This window comes from Phocoena sinus, chromosome 11 (genome assembly GCF_008692025.1).
Source record: "Phocoena sinus isolate mPhoSin1 chromosome 11, mPhoSin1.pri, whole genome shotgun sequence".
NCBI classification, from domain to species: domain Eukaryota; kingdom Metazoa; phylum Chordata; class Mammalia; order Artiodactyla; family Phocoenidae; genus Phocoena; species Phocoena sinus.
The window spans coordinates 81,541,821-81,557,472 of NC_045773.1; the positions used below are offsets into that span (position 1 = coordinate 81,541,821).

At 46.0% G+C, this 15,652-nt stretch overlaps 1 protein-coding gene across 4 annotated transcripts in view; it reads left to right on the forward strand.

The window, feature by feature from the left end:
• The window catches only part of ZFP57 (ZFP57 zinc finger protein), a 19,102-nt gene continuing 3,450 nt past the window's right edge, over positions 1-15,652 (forward strand). Inside the window, exons 1-5 of one of the 4 annotated variants that reach the window (XM_032648324.1) lie at positions 1-82; positions 4,479-4,554; positions 13,852-14,355; positions 14,815-14,941; positions 15,414-15,494. In XM_032648324.1, the coding sequence (XP_032504215.1) occupies positions 14,011-14,355; positions 14,815-14,941; positions 15,414-15,494 (553 nt within the window). In that variant the 5' untranslated portion in view covers positions 1-82; positions 4,479-4,554; positions 13,852-14,010. The other 3 variants (XM_032648322.1, XM_032648323.1, XM_032648325.1) reach the window with 3 other exon arrangements.

Here is a 15,652-nt window from a genome sequence, read left to right on the forward strand (position 1 = left end):
CTGGAGACGGGGAGCAACCTCTCTGAAGGAAAGCTTTAGCGCCGCCTTCAGCCTGGTTCTGTGACGTCGGCTAAGGAAACAGGTGATTGAAGATGTGCCTCCGGTTATTTTTCCCCTCAGGACCCAGTACTGGGGTGTTTATTTTATTGCTCTCGAATTTTAAAGGGACGCAGTCGCGGGGAGCGTTTCTCCTGAAAAATCGTACTAACCTTACTGAATACTAATTTCTTTGGACGAGAGAACTACTGCTTCCTCCGTTCCTGGGTTGATATTTTTCTTTAGCTGCCGGGCAGTGGTTAGAAACAAAGCGAAACATTCTGGGAGTTACAGTTCTAGCGCTCCTTGGACCTCGCAGTCTAAGCAAGGGCTCTCTGCAGAGCCCCTTCTGGCTCGCGTGCTGTGGGGGCTGTTCTGGGCCGTTGGAAGGGGTGAGTCGACTTCTTACGGTGCAGGAAGTGGAGAGGGTGAAGGCGGAGGAGGAACATCTAGTCCTTAGGCACGATAGGAAACAGGGATGAAGTAGGACACTTGGGAAGGGGCTCAGGACCTTGGAGGTGGCGGAGCAGAAGAGGTTGGGACTCCTTCCTCTTTAGATGCCTGCCAGATGAGGGAGGTTAGCATTAGTCAAGGGAGCAACCTTGGGTAGGATTTCAGTAAGACTTGGTCGAGTTTGGCTTTCAGTTGCGGACCCCCTTCCACCTTGTCCCCCGCCTCCCATGGACCAACTCTACTTCATCATCGTCATCCCTTAGGTGGGCAGCTGACATTCCCCTGAACTTTTATAAAGTATGAGGACAAGTATTTTTTAAATCTTGCTATTTTAATTCATCTTTAACCTACCATCTAAAGTATAGAATCTGGGCTTCCCTGATGGCGCAGTGGTTAAGAATCCGCCTGCCAATGCAGGGCACACAGGTTCGAGCCCTTGTGGGGGAAGATCCTACATGCTGTGGAGCAACTAAGCCCGTGTGCCACAACTACTGAAGCTTGCATGCTTAGAGCCCGTGCTCCGCAACAAGAGAAGCCACCGCAATGAGAAGCCCACACACCACATTAAAGAGTAGCCCCCCGCTCGCCGCAACTAGAGAAAGCTCGCGTGCAGCAATGAAGACCCAATGCAGCCAAAATTAAATAAATAAATTATAGAATCTTTTTTAAAAATTTTTTATTTAGTTATTTATGGCTGAGTTGGGTCTTCGTTGCTGTGTGCGGGCTTTCTCTAGTTGCAGCAAGCAGGGGCTACTCTTCGTTGTGGTGCCTTCTCTTGTTGCAGAGCACAGGCTCTAGGCGCGCCGGCTTCAGTAGTTGTGGCGCTCGGGCGTAGCTGCTCCGCGGCATGTGGGATCTTCCCAGACCAGGGATCCAATCCGTATCCCCTGCATTGGCAAGTGGATTCTTAACCACTGCACCACCAGGGAAGTCCCTAAAGTATAGAATCTTGTTGTCCTGAAGGGACAGCTTCTAAATGAATTTCCTGGTTCGCTTTCAGTCCATCCAACCCCGCTCAACCTGATAGTTGTGCTAAGCTCCTTACATATAAAAGTTTTGGAGCCATCACTATTTTCTCCTTTGAAAGAGACAAGCTGTGATCTCTCCTAGAGAGAGGCTTTGATCTACTTCTCTGTGCAATAATGGAAACACTCACAGTAGTGAGGGGATTAAAACTCTTTGAGCAAGCTACTGGAGAGTGACAAGCCTCATAATAATTTGTCCTACAAGGAGAGGTCTGTTGCTGAGCCCGTGATGATAGGCAAGTTTTTATTCTCTCTTCTCTGTGTGTCTTTCTCCTTTGAAAATGGAAATTGAAATCAGCCGTCTTTTCTCGCCAACTTTCCCTTTAAAGTTTGACCAAATTCAGTGAAGATCCACCATGAGTTGAATACTGTCCTAATGCAGTAAAGGAACTAAGCATTATAAGGCATGGCCCTTTCCCAACAAAAGCTCACAATCTGTTCAGTTCGTATTTATTAAGCACATGTGTCAGTCTTGGAGCTGAAGTTGGGGCTGCAAAGCTGAAAACTATGGTCTCTGACCTTAAGGAGTACAAATGAATAATTAGAATGCAATGAAATTACACTTATAGGACAAAATGTGAGAGCCCAGGATAGGCATATAAAACAAATAGGCCTGTATACTACAAAGAGGACTGGTAAATGTTTTAATAAAAAGATACAGTGTCATGGGGAATGTAAGAGAGAAAGATACTCAGATATTATGTGATGAGGATAATCACCAATCAACAAATCATTAATTTTGAGAATTTGGGATTGCAGACTCTAATGTTAAGTACTGTGCTAGATACTATGTACAGAGAAATAAAAGTAAGGTGGTCATATTTTTTAAATCTCAAAATAGGTATATGTAGTCAGGCAAATAAGAATATGCCCAAGAGGTCAGTGAGATCCAGTATTTGTTATCAGATCCTTTCTGATATGATAGATAGATCATTGTATTTGTAGATTGAAAAATTATAGTTCCAACTCTTTATGAGTCTGAATTTCATCATCAAAATGTTAAAAGTGATATATGGATGCAGATAGCACAGTGGAAACCATGATTGATTTTCAAATGAGTTGTAGAAATAAAAAATGTTGTGTTCATATTCATAGCGTGGCAAAAATCACTGTTACATAGAGTAGACTGGAAAGACTTTATAGTCAGGGCTTGACCTGTGGAGGATGGATACCATTTATTTTTTAATTTTTTTAATTTTAATTTAATTTTATTTTTTTGGCTGCATTAGGTCTTTGTTGCTGCACATGGGCTTTCTCTAGTTGTGGTGAGCGGAGCGTTACTCTTTGTTGCAGTGCGCGGGCTTCTCATTGTGGTGCCCTCCTTGTTGTGGAGCACAGGCTCTAGGCACACGGGCTTCAGTAGTTGTGGCAGTGGGCTCAGTATTTGTGGCTCATGGACTCTAGAGCGCAGGCTCAGTAGTTGTGGCACATGGGCTTAGTTGCTCCGTGGCATGTGGGATCTTCCCGGGGCAGGGCTCGAACCCATGTCCCCTGCATTGGCAGGCGGATTCTTAACCACTGTGCCACCAGGGAAACCCCAACTGCCATTTATTGAGAACTTACTGTATATCAAGCATTTTGCCAGGCTCTTTAATCTAATTCTCATTTGTTCTTTATAACTCCAAGAGGCAAATTTTGGTCTTATATCTCCATTTTGTAGATGAGGAAGCTGATTTAGAGAGAGATTAAGTTACTTGCCCTGAGTCACACACTGGGAAGTGGTGGAATTAGGATTCAAGCATAGCCCTGTAAGGCTTCAAAGCCCATGCTCTAAACCATAAATGGTGTAAATAAAGGCATAGAGATGAGATGCCAGGCATCCTCAGTGGCTTAAATATGACCTCACAGTGAGCTCAGATTAGACCAGGGATGACACACAAAAAGTTGGTAGTCTTCACTTGTGTTGCCATCAGGCTGTCCCTATAAATAAACCCAGAGTAACCACAGAGTCTCATCCCAAGCGGATCAACAGGGAATGGCTTCATAATGGATTTAGGGTGAAGGATGATTGGCAGAATAAGGCAGGCAAGCAGAGGGGTGGGCGATCAAATAAGAACAGAATTTCAGAACGAAAGATTATAGGGCAGAGATGCTGTATGTGGTGAGGGCAGAGAGGGCCCGGATCAAGAAACTGCACAAAGAGAATGAACTGATAACACTGAAGTCTAGAATTATCTCAGAAGACAAAGGAGGCAGTGGGACTGAGCAATCTGTCATAGATGTGCTTGGGCAAAGCTTCACCAAGGAGCCTGTCTCTTCCCTTGCCCAGTCCCTGGTACAAGATTCAGAATGGTTCATGTTGAGTCCACAGGAGAAGTATGCTTTAAGTTTATATGAAAGGATTATGGCTGGTCCTCTATATCTGAGGGTTCCCCATCTGCAGATTCAACTAACTGTGGGTGGAAAATATTTGAAAAAAAAAAAATTCCCGAAAGTTCCCAAAAGTAAAACTTGAATTTGCCACTTACTGGCAACTATTTACATAGTGTTTACATTGTATTTACAACTATTTACATAGTATTTACATTGTAGTAGATATTACAAGTAATTGAGAGATAATTTAAGGTGTACAGGAGAATGTGCCCAGGTTGCATGCAAATACTGTGCCATTTTATATAAGGGACTAGGGCATGGATTTTGGTATCTGGGGTGGGGGTGGTGAGTCCTGGAACCAAGGGACCTTGCGGGGAGGGGTGTCCGTGGATACCGAGGGATGACTGTATGTGCTCTTATTTATATGTTCTTATTAAAAGAGCATTCATTATTCGTTACCATAGGAATGTAGTGGTTTCCCATTGGAAATGGCCCTGCTGTAGTCCTACCTATTACCAGGTTTTTTCTTTCTGAGGGAAGTACCCTTGACCATGACCAAAACAATTGGGTTTTTTGGTTTAGTCAGTATGAGAGCAGATTTGTTCTGACATCTCCCGCATTCTAATCTACCTTTGCTTTTTTGTCTTACAGATTGTCCTGGGCTAAAGTATCTAAAGACCCTAGGATTGCTGCAGGTCAACAGTCCCCACTGGAGAAAAAAATCTTGGTAAATAAATTATCTTAACATCATACAGTTTGAAATGACTAGGAGAAGGAAAGTTAAGTTTAAAATCCTTCTGTCCAAGTGACACTTTCCAGTAGTGTGTCCACAGTGGCAAATGTTTTCCAGTTAAATCTTTACTTGCAAAACAAAGTATTATTTTTAAAACTCCCAACCCTATGTTTTTAAAAAACTAATTACTGATTTTGGTGGTGAGAACTCCAACTTTCAGAGCTCACAAGCTCACCTAGGAATGATGGAAGTAAAATCACTATTGCTCCGAAATTAATGAAAGACCATGGTCATTTCTTGGTGTCAATAGTGAGCGTAAGCTCCTGTTTAAATATGTTCAAAGTAAAAACATGGTCATATTATAAAATTCTGTACCTCACTTTGACAGAATCTGGGTGGCGTGCATACAACAGCAGCAAGACAACTGATAATTCAAAAATATCAGGAGGAGTATGAAACACTCAGGAGAGAGCAAGGTCTTTCTTTTGACTACTGGCTTGCCAAAGCGGAGCCTTATTATAATAAAAGAATAATGGAAATGATGAAAGAACAAGAGACAGGCAATGAAATCAAGAAGAGATTGGAGGGGAAAACAACCCAAAGCATAGAAGGACAAAAACGATATTATTTGGTACCTGAGAGAGAAGTGAAACGTGTAGAAATGCACATACATCGAGCTGAACAGGTCGGAGAGTTTAAGAATAAAACATTTAGACAATTACCACCATGCCCTAGTGAAATAAAATTGCCCAAAATTGTGCCAGAAGTACATGGCATCCATGACGCACAGAAAAGAAAGCAGGTAAATGAGAGGGAACAGATGCAAATTAAAGCTCACCAGGAACGCATGATTCGAGGGAGGGAACTTGTACAGCAAAAACTCAAGGAAGGAGTCTTGAGAAAAGACCAGAGCCAGCCTCTTATACGTGAGAAGCATGAGAGTGTAAAGAAAGAGATAAAAGAGTATGAAAGCGTTATTGCATATCCACTCTTCCAGCCATGCAGTAGCAGTCGGATTAAAGTGAATATTCTTATGGAAAAGTCTCAGAATAGAGAAGACAGTACAGTTATCAAGCCATATCAAAGAAGATTCTTAACTATACCACCCTTTTTGAGAAGTCAAATAGGAAAAATAAAAGATTCAGTGATTTCATGATAAAGTCATGTCTCCTAAATTAACCTTTTTTTTTTTTTTTTTTTTTTTTTTAATGCTAGTTCTCTTCTACAGGGTTCAGTGACTGTTTTCCCATTTATGTCTGATACAGAAGTGTCAGATAGTTCTGGACTTTAAAACTAGCTCGGCTATTTTTAGTTGCCTTGTGTTTGTTCAAGTTGCTTATCCTTTTTGATGCTCATTCCTAATCTGTAGAGTGGGAAAATAATAGTTCATAGCATTTATAGGAGAATTTCATTTTTGTGAAGCATTAGCGTATATTAGATGTTTCATAAATGCTGGGTTTCCCAGTTGGAAAGACCTGGGTTGGACAAAGATGATGAATAAGGAGTTGTTCTAATCTGCCTCTTCTAGTCCCCCTGCCTGCAACCTCAAAGGTTATCTTGATGAGATTGCTATAGGTCACTATGTGGTCTTTTATTTTCCATTCATACCTTTATCAGGGAACTGCTAACCAGGCCATAAAAGTCTAACTGTACAATACAATTTCTCTGTATGAGAAACTTAAGCTTGAGAACCTCCTATGTACCAGGTATTGTTAGTTACTGAGATGAATAAAGAGATATCCCTGCCCTCGGCTAGTTTACAACTAGTGGCATAGATCACTCTAAAAACAGATAATAAAATAGGGTTATGATACAGGTATGCACAGGTATGTACAGAGGAGGGACATCTAACCTGGCCTAGGTGAGCAGGGTGAGGAGGAAGGAGGTCAGAGAATGGAGTGTAGTAATCTCTCATGTTACTTCCAGCTCCATATTTTGTCACTTTCAGTCACCCACTTAAGCAAGACCTTCCCAATGTTTGGATTCGCTCATAGGTAACCAAACTCACCTTCTCTCAAATAGATGTCCTCCAAAAGTTGGGAAATTTGGGGTTCAGAATTGGTGAGTAGAGAATCAGAGAAATGGAAACTGGATGACCTAAGGAATATTATACTTAAGTTGTGATAATCCTTTGCCCACCCTTTTGTATTAACAGGACACCCTTTACCCAGGATATTGCTAGATCAGCACTGTCCCATAGACCTTTATGCGATAAGATAACTGTTCTATAGGTTTGCTCTTCAATACAGTAGCCATTTCCCACATGTGGCTACTGAGCATTTGAAATGTGGCTGGTACACCTGAGGAACTGAATTTTTAATTTTACTTAATTTGAATTAATTTTAAATTGCTACATGTGGCAAGTGACTGCTGTATTGTATAGCATGGCACTAGATAAATATAACTCCTGTGTTCTAGACTTCAACACCACAATCTGTTTTCTGTCTTTGACAATATTTGCAGGTATAATAGATCACTGCTCACTTACATTAGTATAAGTTTAGTTTCCTTTATATTTGAGATGCTCCTTAATCCCATGAAGAGATTCAAAAAGCACTGTAGGCAAATTCTGTGTGGAAATGGGGTGGCTGAAGTTGCTTAAATTGGGTTCAGAAACTAGCCCTCCCTTTGCTCCTTCTGGAATTTGACCAGGACACATATGAAAATCTCATTCCTACCCACCTGATTTGCCTCATGCAGACTTTTTTGTCCTATCTGTTCTCTGGTCTTCCATCGTCATGTTGCAGCTTTAGATTTTATACCTTGCAAAGATGTGGTTCCTCAGGATGCAGAGGCAAAAGACTTAGAAATTCAAATCAATAGGGTAATGATACAGCCTTTGAGTTGAGTGGGATTGAAAAGTAACCTAATATATAACTGTTGGTAATTGTTTACCATGAAGATATTCACTGCTAGACCATCCTTTTGACCTATAAATGTACTCAAATCTCTCCCATCTAAATAAGCTACTATGTGGGAATTCCCTGATGGTCCAGTAGTTAAGACTCTGTGCTCTCGCTGCTGAGGGCCCAGGTTCAATCCCTGGTCAGGGAAAAATCCCACAAACTGAGCAGTGCAGCCAAAAAAATTCTAAAAAAGAATAAATAAGCTACTATGCTATTTCTTTGCACTCCTTTAAAGCCAAGTCCCTTAGAAAGTCTATACCAGCTCCCTGCATTCTAGTTTCAGTGCCCATCAATCCACCAAATCCCTTTTTACGGAGTCATCAGCAGAGAGCTCCGTGTGTGGCTAAATCCAATGGACAGTTAAGGGTGGAACGAAAAGGAGAAGGTGCCAACAACAGAAGACCTGCTAGGCATTTGGCAGCAAGAGGGATCAACAGTTCAAGTGTAAGAACGCATGGCACAGAAAACAAGAGGCCAAGGAAGGGTAACATTCCTTAGAATTTGGAGATCAGTCGAGGGAACCAATGGAACCCATTTAAGGAACTGGAGTAGGGTACCAAAGGAATAAGATAAACAAACAGTTATAAGACTCAGGATAAAACACAAGAATAGGAATAGAAGCACTGACAAATCCAGGACGTAGAACTATTGAGTTGGGTTCCGCTAGGGATGGGACAAGTCTGAGTCTTAGGCTGAGTTGAACCAATAGTGGAGGGTTAAGAAAGTCCAAAATAGAAACAGAGCTTATCAGGTCACAGGGGCAGGAGACAAAGCAGATAATTACTATAACCCTCATACTGAGTCTGTTACATGAGATAAGAATTTGAACTCATTAAAGCATGGCTGATATTATCTTTAACCATGGAAGTCATAGCGGCTTGAAAATTGAGCCTCAGGATATAAGGTGTACAAGGTTGATGTGTTGTTTTAAATAGAACTAATTATAAAGTCTTTCATTGGAGTAGCACTACAAATTACAGTAAGGTTGAACAGGAGTACATTTTGTCCTTCAAGGGGGATGGTAAGCAGATCAGCAAGGCCATTTAGCATATAGGCAAATGAAAGGCAAACCATTGCTGTGCTTTCTGGGAGGCCAAACACATGGCACAGATTAGTTTCAAGGGGCACAATGGTATGGATGGAGAAGGCTGGGCTAGAATAACAGCACTGTACCCTACAGTGTCAACAGTGGTGAGGCACCACTGATAGCCCTTGAGGGGCTCAAAGAGCCAATGAAGTCCATCTGTCAGGAGCACATGAGGACAATGGCCCTTGCTATGTGGCCTCCCTCATCGTAAGACAAGTCAACTTTTGGCAGTAATTGCAAGTCCAAATCAGAAACTGGGTCCTTTACTTTGTGCCCAGTCTATGATGGTGAATGTCTTGCCATGTCTAGTATGATGATCGACTCAGGCAGCAATGGGGACTGTCTTCAAAAAACATGTTTCCATCAGCAGCTTGATTCCAGTCAATTCCATCAGCAACCAGGCTCTTCTTGTGGGCATTCACCTGAGTGACTCAGATGGTTAGATAAGCAGTTATGGTTTATTTCCACAGTTTGCAGCTCCAAAGACAGATGTCTCACCAGTCTAGTTTTTCAAGTGGCATACCACATAGGTAGGCAACAGCACAAGAGTCAGTAAAATTATAGGAAGGTTGATCAAAGAGGTTATTGGCGAGAGCTATGAAGTGGCCTTGTGTTCTGCCCACCAAGAGGAGCGACAGCATCCATTTTTGGCTCTGCATCACTGGCAATGAGGTTGAATGGCTGCATCAGCCAGGGACAGCGCTGGGTTTCAGCCTAGCCGAACCACAGTGAACCAGGGCCAGGCATTTAGGGGAATCTCTGTGAACTGAGAGCCCCATGGAACCAGCAGCTTTGCTTCAGTTGGCAGAGTAGGGGTTAAAGTTATTCCCAGAGGGATATCTACCACTTTTCCATGTAAAGTAGAGAGGTTGAAGCCAGGCCACATCCTTAAATATACCATTTCCAAATGAGGATTATTGGGTCCTTCCCACTTTGTTAGAAGTTGAGTCCAAGTTGACCTACCCCCAAACGTGAGCATTAAACTAGAGTGTCACAAGGCCTCCATGGGTCAGGTGTTTAGTTTCGATAGGAGCCCAGTAGCAAGCTGATGCTGCTTTTCAAGATGAGTGTACCCAGTAACCATGTTAGGAAGGTGGCAGGTCCAGAACCCTAAGGGGTGCCACTGAGCACAGGCTGCCTCCATCACCATCTCCACCAGACTACTGTCTCCATCTGACCCTGTGGGAGCCTCCTCAGCCCACCCACATGAATGGTCTGTCCACAAGGGCAGATCACAGGGTCAGGTACCTTGGGAACACTAAGAGATTTAAAACCTGCATCTGCCAGCCATCCAGTACTAACCATGGATCCAAGACTCCAGTGTACAGACTTGAAAGCAGGGGGTCTGGTTTCCTGTCCCAGTACAGCCAGATGTGGGCTTTGGCAAGGCTCAACATCTCTGAGCCTGTTTCCTCATCTGTGAAGACAGAATAACAAATTCCTACCTCACAAGATGTTTGTGAGGATTTAATGGAGGCTATGTTTACAAGCTTTTTTTTTTGTAAATTGCAAAACCCCGTGCCAATGTGAAATATAAAATATGATCATAGGGGCTTCCCTGGTGGCGCAGTGGTTGAGAGTCTTCCTGCCGATGCAGGGGACACGGGTTTGTGCCCCGGTCCAGGAAGATCCCACATGCCGCGGAGCAGCTGGGCCCGTGAGCCATGGCCACTGAGCCTGCGGGTCCGGAGCCTGTGCTCCGCAGCGGGAGAGGCCACAACAGTGAGAGGCCCGCATACCGCAAAAAAAAAAAAAAAAGTATGATCATGATACAAAATGGTATATGGTAAATGCTAATTAAGTGGAAAGGAAATAAATGTGATTTCCATTGAGCTGATTTAAAAAAAAAAAAGGCATTACTGATAAAGGTCAAATTGGGTTTGGGTAAGTGGCCAAGGTAAGTAGAACTTGACCTGAACATATCCTCTCTGGTCCCCTACCTCTGTCTGCTGTCACCATTTAAGTCACGGTGGTTTGCCTTCACTTTTCTTTCTTTCCCTCTTTTTTAAATTAATTTATTTTATTTTATTTATTTATGGCTGCATTGGGTCTTCCTTGCTGCTTACAAGCTTTCTCTAGTTGCAGCAAGCAGGGGCTTCTCTTCCTTGTGGTGCCTTCTCTTGTTGCAGAGCACGGGCTCTAGGCGCGTGGGCTTCAATAGTTGTGGCGCACAGGCTCAGTAGCTGTGGCTCACGGGCTCAGTAGTTGTGGCTTGTGGGCTCTAGAGCACAGGCTCAATAGTTGTGGCTCGCAGGCTCTAGAGCACAGGCTCAGTAGTCGTGGCCCCCGGGCTTAGTTGTTCCGTGGCATGTGGGATCTTCCTGGACCACAGCTCGAACCCCTGTGCCCTGCATTGGCAGGCGGATTCTTAACCACTGTGCCACCAGTGCAGTCCTGACTTTGCTTTTTTTTTTTTTTGCGGTACGCGGGTCTCTCACCGTTGTGGCCTCTCCCGTTGTGGAGCTGAGGCTCCGGACGCGCAGGCTCAGCGGCCATGGCTCACGGGCCCAGCCGCTCCGCGGCACTTGGGATCTTCCCGGACCGGGGCACGAACCCGCGACCCCTGCATCGGCAGGCGGACTCTCAACCACTGCGCCACCAGAAACCCCTGCTTTGCTTTTTTAAGGTGCTTTGTGCCTCCAAGTCTCTTTCTGGGAGCGCGTAAAGGTCTCATTTTTCTCCTTTGGGCTCTAGGTGATGGTGGTTGGTGATTATGTGTTTTAATCAGAGGTAATTTAATCCTTTTTACCCCCCAAGACTAAATTAAGACTGGGAATGAGATCCGAGCGCTAGGTGGGACCAGCGGCTGCAATTGGTAGGAGGAATGGGCTAGTGAGGCGGGGCGAGTCCTCTTCCTTTTAAGCTTCCTAGACTGTGAACTCTTGACCTTGGCGGGCCCACAAGCTTAACCCGGCAGGGTGCACGGTGGCCTTGCAGAAACCGGCGAGGAGAGCGAGGCCGGTGCCAGGCACTGGTGGGGCCGGGACGGGGTCTTGGGCAGCCGGTAAACGTGCGCTGGAGTGGAGCGGGCTCGCCGCTGGCCCCTCGGAAACCCTACGTCCCAAAGTCCCGGTCCTCGGCAGCGGCGGGTGAGTAGGACAGAGGGTAGTTGAGCTCGCGGTGGTGGAAGTTAGTGAAGGGTCTTTGTCCCGCAACCTTCCGCCCCTGACCTCGGCAGGCGAGGGGAGCATCGCGCCCCGCATCTTGGGGGAGCTTCCAACCCCTGGGGCCCATGGGGAAACCTGGGTTAGGGTATGGCCCAGGGCGCCGACCACTCCGGCCGCGTGGGGGACTCGGCGAAGAGGACGGGCTCCTGGCACGTGCTGAAAAAGTCGGGATCCCAGCAACGAAGTTTCGGGGCAGACAGACACCGGGCAGTGCCGTCCCAGTCAACGGGACCAGTTCAGCGCACAGAAACCCCAACCAGTGGGTATTAACGAGCGTGCCACGCAGTGGTGAGCGAAACTCTCCGTCCCTGCCCGCGGGAGGCCCCGAGACCGGAGTGTGGGGCTGGGCGCGCAGTGACGGGAGGTACGCCCTGTGGGCTCGCGATCTGGTCCGGCAGAGCTGGGCAGGAGCTGCAAAGGGTCCTTGAGGACAGAGCAGAGACCCGAAGACCAAGACCGGGTGAGAAGGGCTAATGCCCGAGGGTCTTTTTGCTTGGCCGAAAGGCAGAAAACAATAGTGGCTGGAACACCACGGTGGGGGGAGGCGAGGGCGGACCACACGAAGCCTGGCAGGTGTGGTGGGGATTTCGGTCGTTCTCAGAATTGCTGTGGGAAACCATGGACGGGTTTGGGGTTAGAGAGAGATTGGGTGGACTCAGAGAACTGAAAAATGGCGACACATTCCCTGGAGGGATTTACATTCTGGAAGGGCAGGGACGGGCCGGGAACAGATAAACCGGTCTGCGCTGAAAGTCTGTTGAGTTATATCCAGCCTCTTTCCATCGCGGCCCAGCCGGCTTGAGCTCTGGGGCGTGTGGATGTAGAAAGTACTATCGAGATAAAAGTGCCAGAGGCAGGCAGCAGCTACCAGAAATGTCAGTCTCCATAGTCATGCTCCCTTCCCAAACCAGAGAACCAGCTTAGAATTTGGACCGAGGGCCTCAGGCTACCACCTGCAGCAAATGCTTTTTGAGAATGACTGACAGGGGTGGGTCTTTCCTGCGGGAGAACGGGAATGCCAGGACCTTGAGGATACTATTACTGAGACTGTTTTGCAGTGTTACTTTCATTGTGTTTGGCTGGAGAGTAGGAGAATAATCCAGACCTGCCCCTCTCACGCAATGATTGTGGATGGTCTTGAAAGAAAGGAAGGGAGGGAGGGAAGGAGGGACTCAACTTCACCTCCCAGGAATGCACCTTTTCTGTCAGCTTTCTTTTTAGCTATCCCACTAACTCCATTGTTGAATGCCCTTTTCCTTGCTGGCATTTTCAATTCTACCACCTTTAAAGAAGTGAAAGGAAGAAAGTCAACAGGTTTTTATGTCTTCATTCTTTTCATTCCATCTGGAGGGAGGAGAAGCGGGGTGAGTGGCTGTCAGTAGGAGGAGGTGGGAGTTCAGCCACGTGTGGGCAGAGCAGGAACTTCCTGGGCTGGGCAGGCAGCCCAGCGCCGGGCTCCTTGGGAGCCCTGCAGAAGCATTTACTGTTGGGTTGTTACCATTATCATTCTTTTTTTTTTTTTGGCCATGCCTCAAGGCATGTGGGATCTTAGTTCCTGGACCAGGGATCAAACTTATGCCCCCTGCAGTGAGAGCTAAGACTCTTAACCACTGGACCACCAGGGAAGTCCCTCCATTATCATTCTTTACAAGTATCTGTATGTATTAAAAATCCACAGAATCGTATATTTTTGGGTCCTGGATGGGATCTTAGAGAGTCTCCTTTAATCTTACTTTTCAATAAAACCAGATCAGAATGAAGAAACTTGTACAAGGTGGTTTGTGACAGATCCAGGGCTGGTTACCTCAGGCACATGCTTTCTTTCCAGAATACCGTAATGTTGCTCTAGAGAGGGCTTTGGGACAGTGGAAATCATGTCCTCAGTGGTAGAGTCAAGGCTTTGAACACAAACTCTGCTGTGGACCGGGAGTATCCTTGAGCACATTACTTAGCATCTCTACTTTAGGTTCCTTAAAATGGGGTCATTAATTGTTACCTCATGGGGCAGTGCTGAGGGGTTTTAGGTACAAAGCAGGAGTTCAGTAACTCTTGGTGTTCCCTGACCAAATTAGGAAACTGCTGTTCCTCACTCACTCCCCCTCTTGCTGATATGATTTCTCTCTGACCTCAGGTTCCTAGAGGTGGGCACCAGCCAGCGGCTAGAAACAGGGTGAAGCAGAAGGCAGACGACGCCTTCCGAGCCCCAAGCTGGCATTACTGAACAGCGGCTGCTGAGCCGAGGGTGACCAGGTTCCTGAACTCTGTGGCCTAGGCTTGGAGAGAATCAAAGATGTTCTCAGCTGTGAAAGAGGAGAATTTGGACAGCAGGACAAAAAAGGAAGACAGCCCCCTGGAGCAGATACCTTTGCCACTGGAGGCCACATCAAACCCTGGGGCCTTTTCAAAGTCTCTCCATCTGCTCAGTCACTGGGAGGTAGATAGCCCCAGGAAGGAGCCCAGTCAGCCTTGGGGGCCAGACCAGGAGTGGATAAAGCTAGAAAGAGACATCAGGGAAGAGGTGGTGTTTGACCTGCTGAAGCCAATTGAACCTGTACAGAAGCTGCTCCCTCAGGTGGATGAGGAGGCCATGCAGGAAGCCGTGAAGGGAGAATGCTGGTGGAAGGCATGGGTGAAGGTGAGGAGACCAAGCGAGAGACAGAGGGAGGGGCTGGGTCCTGGACTCCAGGAGCTCTTTCATCCATTATCCTGTCTACAGAACAAATGGAATCTCAAGAGTGTTCCAAGATAAACAGCACTCAGGAGAAGGGGTTTCAAGGACTTTTTTTCAGACTCCACACCACCCTGGCATCCTTCAAGGAGTCCTTGCTGAAATTCATCAGAGTGGCAGCCTTTTTCCTTTGCGTTCTTCCTACTTATATTCAGTATATACCCCTCCTTTCTCCCCCCACATTGTTCTTCCCTCCTCTCCATCCTTCCTTTTCTGTCTGTACATTAAAGTTGCTGGCTTTGTACTTGTCTTTTCCTATTTCTCCCTTCCTTCCATGTTTTTCTTTTTCTCTTAGTTGTCTGAATCTTGAGACTGGATGTCTGTCTGTCTATATACAGACTCTCTGAATCTCTCCTGTTCTTCCAGAAGCCAGTCACCTCTGAGGATGTGGCAGTGAATTTCAACCAGGAAGAGTGGGAATGTCTAGATGCCAGTCAGAGGGTCCTCTACCAGGACGTTATGTCAGAGACCTTCAGAAACCTGATGTCTGTGGGTAAGAGGCTGGGGTTCCTCACAAGCCCTCTGTCCCAGGCCTCTGGGACATCTTGTTTCCCTGGGCAGGTAGATCAGCTCACAATTAGCTTCACTGATCCTTGGTTCTATACGTTCCAGGTATGCAAGATCTGGGTTACTAGGCTCAGGGTGAAAGAAGAAATGAAAGCTTGCATGAAGGCAAAGATAAGGCTTGTGACATGATGATAATGTTCTCAAAAGTATGCAAATCTGCCTATTCATCCAACTAGTATTTACTGAGTCACTCCTATTACATACCAGGCACTTTGTTAAGAGCTGGCCTTTTGTGTGTCTCCTCCCTGCACCTAAGTGTCCCAGATTATAGCTTTTAAACCAAAGATAAGGAAGAAGGTAGCCTGTTATCCCCATCAGGTGTGAAGGGGCCCGAGCCTGGGACTCCAACTCTTCCTCTCCTTCCCACTCCCCAGTCAGAATCTTTCTGTCTAATCCAGACCTGATCGCCAAGTTTGAACAAGAAGAGAAACAGTGGAGAGCAGGTCTCCGTCCCCCAAACGGAGAAGGCCTTCATTCAGGTAAGAATTGCAAAGGAGAGAGGAGGGTGAAAAGGACCCAGGACATGCCTTGGGAGGATGGAAATGACTAAGAGGATCGGGGTCTGCATACCCATCCCGAGCCTGCATCCTTCCTGCCTGGTCAGACGTGGAGCTGGAAGAAACCTTGACATCATCTG